Source organism: Abrus precatorius, unplaced genomic scaffold (assembly GCF_003935025.1).
Source record: "Abrus precatorius isolate BTA unplaced genomic scaffold, Abrus_2018 Scaffold6, whole genome shotgun sequence".
In the NCBI taxonomy this organism is placed as follows: domain Eukaryota; kingdom Viridiplantae; phylum Streptophyta; class Magnoliopsida; order Fabales; family Fabaceae; genus Abrus; species Abrus precatorius.
This window is the reverse complement of record NW_020874406.1, coordinates 23,465,749-23,470,189: the sequence shown is the minus strand read 5'-3', so window position 1 is coordinate 23,470,189 and position 4,441 is coordinate 23,465,749. Positions and strand designations below refer to the sequence as shown.

At 34.7% G+C, this 4,441-nt stretch overlaps 1 protein-coding gene across 1 annotated transcript; it reads left to right on the top strand.

Moving 5' to 3' along the window:
• The first annotated feature begins 230 nt into the window (after positions 1–230).
• LOC113870425 lies at positions 231–2,517 on the top strand. Its single transcript, XM_027507016.1, has 4 exons — positions 231–1,032; positions 1,137–1,331; positions 1,646–1,737; positions 1,833–2,517. Exons 1-4 carry the CDS (start codon positions 295–297, stop codon positions 2,515–2,517), a joined length of 1,710 nt encoding a protein of 569 aa, XP_027362817.1. The 5' UTR covers positions 231–294.
• Positions 2,518–4,441: the final 1,924 nt, after the last annotated feature.

Genomic DNA, 4,441 nt, shown 5'->3' with positions numbered 1-4,441 from the left:
GGAAGCCATTGGCAACATGACGCACGAAATATGACCGTTAGTCCCAACGTTCTGAAAGTTAAGAAATTCGAAAAGTGTTGGCCCTACTTCCCGTTACAACGGCCATTTGTTTCTTTCGCAGCCGTGGAAAAACAGAGTCAGAAGTAACCCCACACACACACATACAAGGTTTCTTCTTCTTCTTCTTCATTCCTTTCTTGATTCCGACAACAAACTCTATGCCATTGGCATTCCTTTCCCTAATTCATCACCTTAATTTCACTCCCACCATTTCTCAAAGGTTCCAACAGCAACATGGCCACCCTAGCACCGGGAATTCTACTGAAGCTCCTTAACGGGTTAAAGACGGGAGTGAAACCCACGAGCGAGCACCGCAACTCGCTCTTGCAGGTCACCGACATTGTCCCCGCCGATCTGGACGAGAAAAACCTCATTCCCAAACAAGGCTTCTACATCAAAGTCTCCGATTCCTCACACTCCATCTACGTAAGCCTTCCCTCCGACCAAGACGACGTCGTTCTCAGCAACAAAATGCAGCTAGGTCAATTCATCTACGTCGACCGCTTAGAACCGGGTTCTCCGGTTCCCGTTCTCAAAGGCGCTAAACCCCTTCCCGGTAGACACCCTCTCGTGGGAACCCCCGAACCTTTATTGGGCCTCAAACAAAAGACCAGTTCGGCTCCCAGAAGAGGTTCATGGGGAACAGGGCCCAATGCTGATGCCCTTTCATCTCCTATGCCTTTCAAGCCCGTTAATTTGGACTTTGACCAATGTACCCCTGTGAAAGTGAAGAATAATACCAGTTTCTCACCTTTGATTAGAGGCAAAGTTGGAAGAGACATGACTCCGGTTTCTTCTGTGCGGTGCTCCCTTGGTGGAGCGCTCCTATCAAAAATGAGTGACGCAAAAGGAGAAAGCCCTGCATTGCTTAGAAAAAGCTGCTTGGTAACAACTTCTAATGCAAAGTTTTCAAGGAGTAAGAGTGTTTGTGAACGTGAAAATAAGATTCCTTTTAGTCCCTTCAAGTCAGCTGTAGGTACATTTTCCTTTTTTTTTTCCTCTTTCAGTTTTAAAATGCTTGTGTAACAATGATGCAATTTTTTGTGATGGTTTATGTGGGGATTTTTCATGTGCAGGAAAAGAAAAGTGGGACTCCACCTCCGCGTTTGAGAAATGCAAGAGTGGCAACTTCCTCTGGCGATGCTCACATTCAAAACTCGGACTCCACTTCGCAGCCGCAATCTCAGTCTACTACTAATTCAGCTTTTGATGATTGCAACAATCTTAGCCTCCCCATGAATTTACCAGGAAAATTGAGCTCACTTGGCAAGGTTAATTTTTAAAATATCTTCCATTCTTCAATAATTAAATTAACCCCTTTTTTTTATGTGTCTAAGGAATGCGGTCTAAATTTATGTATGTACGCTAAATTTTTACTGAAAATTATAAAGATATAACAGATTTTAATATATTAATAATCATAAAAATATAATACATGTTTTTTTAATAAAATCTTACATTTATTAATTGCTAGGTAGCCTAAGTATTAAGATTAACATTTTTCATTTTTTGTTGTGTGTGATTGAAAAAAAAAACTGTTAAGTTAAACTTGTACTTATAATCAATTTTGTTGTATGCTTGACAGGAAGCTGTGCAGCAAAGAGAGGTGGCTCAAAAGCTTGCTCTTCAAGCATTAAGAGATGCTTCTGCTACTGAGACAGTAGTTCGGTCCTTGAAGTATATTTCTTTTCTTTTTGTTCTATTCTATTCTACTAATCTTTGCTAAGGTAAAACTAGCAACTGATGTGAAACTTCTTCTTCTTGGTGTTCAGGATGTTCTCAAATTTATGCAAGTCAGCTAGAGCTGATGCTCCTGCAGCTTGTTTTGAACGGTTTATGGAATTTCATAACGATATTGTACAAGCAGTTAATGAAATGATATCTATTCAAGCAGCTACTATAGCTTCAGATTTGGCTCAGAAATCAGATAAACAAGAATCTCAGGTTTTACATGAAGTTATGGACAATTGCATGGACCAATCTGGGAACTCTGAATCAAACTTGTCTAAAAGAAGGTGTGCTTTGTACAAGTCAATGGCTACAATTCCTGAAAAACCCGAGAACAAAACAAACATGGGGAAGCTCCTAAGATCCAGTACCACCCAGAAGGAGCTTTTGGATAAGAAAGGTTCCAAAATGCCACTGGAACCTATTGTTGAAAATGATGAGAACAAGAAACCAGGATCATGCAGCAGCTTAAGCAATACGATCAAACTGGGAAGGCAAATTGAAACCGAATCTGGAAATTGGTTTATGGAGTTCATTGAGAAGGCCTTGGAAACTGGTTTGAAGAAAACAAAAGATTCAGCTGGGGATGTTAAGAAAGTTCCTCAGTCTCTATTACTTAAAGTTATGAACTGGGTTGAGGTAGAGCAGTGCCACAGTAACAAGAGGCCTAGTCATCCCAAAGCACCACAGATTGCTCGAAAGTTAAGAATAAAGATGAAAAACCCTTGATGATTCTGTGGTAAAGTGGTGGTGGTGAAAAATCTTTCAAAGTGTGTGTTCTGAGTTTGGAATAGCAGTTTGTGACTTGTTAGAAATCAATTCTATTGTCACGTGCCACTTGAGATTTTTTAAGTTGACTATTGTTTGTAATATTCTTCATTTATTATATGCATATAAATATTGTTTGATCTCATCTTAGTTTCTGGCTTAATGATTTAAATAATTTTTTTTTTAAATAATTACTAAAATAAATTAAAAATCAAATTAATTCTTTATGTAGGATAAATTTTTGCCACATAAACATGTATTTTGTATTTAATATAGAAGAAATTAATTTTTTATATTTTTTATTTATTCAATTCATCTAAAACATGACGAAATACTGCAAAACTCGTTATGTGTGCATAGTTTCGTATAACAAAGAGATAAAATACGTTAAATTTGTCATTAATAAAGATAAACTATGAGACAATGATAAGTATCTAGTTATAGTTAAATTCATCCCAATTTTAGATGAAGCTGTCAGCTTTTTATCCCTCTGACCCTGTTCTTGACCCTTCATGACTCGTTTAGGAGTAACTAACTCGTGGAGCTTCTGCTTTTTAGCGGCTATCTAGCATTAGGTTTATTGGGATCTAGAAATTTTTTGTGATGAACGTACCGGAAAACCTTCTTTGGATTTTTGTCAATTCACTGCCGCTACACCCAAATTTCCAGCAAATTTGAAGTATATAATCTTATCTTTGCGGATCCAAATTGAAGTGAAAAGAGGCTTAGTATACTTAAAAGACTTGGAAGATCACTTTATAAGGTTAGTTATAAATTTTGTATATTTTGTTAAATATCTTTATTATTGATAAATTTGAGATATTTTTTTTAATTACTTAAATAAATAAGGCCAGTTATATTTGTTATTTTAATAGATTGTATTTAGATTATGTTACCAAAATTATTTAGATTATATTTTTAATCTAAATATTACTATAAGATTTTTTCTACAAGCATAAAATTTAATAAATTTAGTTATAAAATTTCAATTTTTAATATTAATTTTACTATAAAAAATTTTCTCATCAATAAATTTTTTTATTTTTTATAAAATTTTAAAATTTTTAATCAAAACATTACATTACAAGTATTTCTATTTATAAAAAATATACAAAATAATTATATTTAAAATGGAAAAAACCTGTTTGGTAGATTTTTGACAGTGGAGGTGGCGATTTCTAGCAACTGAGAGTTCTCAGGGATAGCGGCCAATTGTCTGGATGGCAGTATCTCTCCTGCGATCTCCTACTACTGATCTTCTTTGTTAACGACAACTGTGTAGTAGGTTACCATTCTTCCAACCTTCTCAAAATTTCAGTCTAAAAATACCTTCATTGCTTGCAAACCAAGTGAATCTAGACACAGTTCTGCAATGGATGACGAAGTTCACTCACAAATCATGGTAAAACGATAAAAAAGAAATCACCTAAGATTGCTAAACAAAAAAAAAATGAAGGAAATGCAATTACAACCACAGAGGAGGAGAAAGAAAGAGGGAGGAGCGGTTACCATTGTTTCGCTAACACGTGACCTAATCAAGATGTTTTCTCTTTGAATAAGATGAAATCAACTTTACGTCTAGCTCAGGAACAAAATATCCTTATTGGGCCACGTGTTGTAGGTGAAAAAATTTAATTAAATTTTTTTATTTATTTTATCTATATGTAGGGCGGAATTATTAAATTAAAAATAAAAAATTTGATTTCTTCTAGAATTAATACAAAATCATTGTTTACGTAGCAAAAATTTACTCCAAATAAAAAATAAGTTACTTTTTACTTTATTTTAGTAATTAATTTTTAAAAAAGTATTATTTTAATTATTAAGCCAATCCACATCTCTGTATACTTAATCTGCAATCGCATGGTAATTCTGAAATAAATCG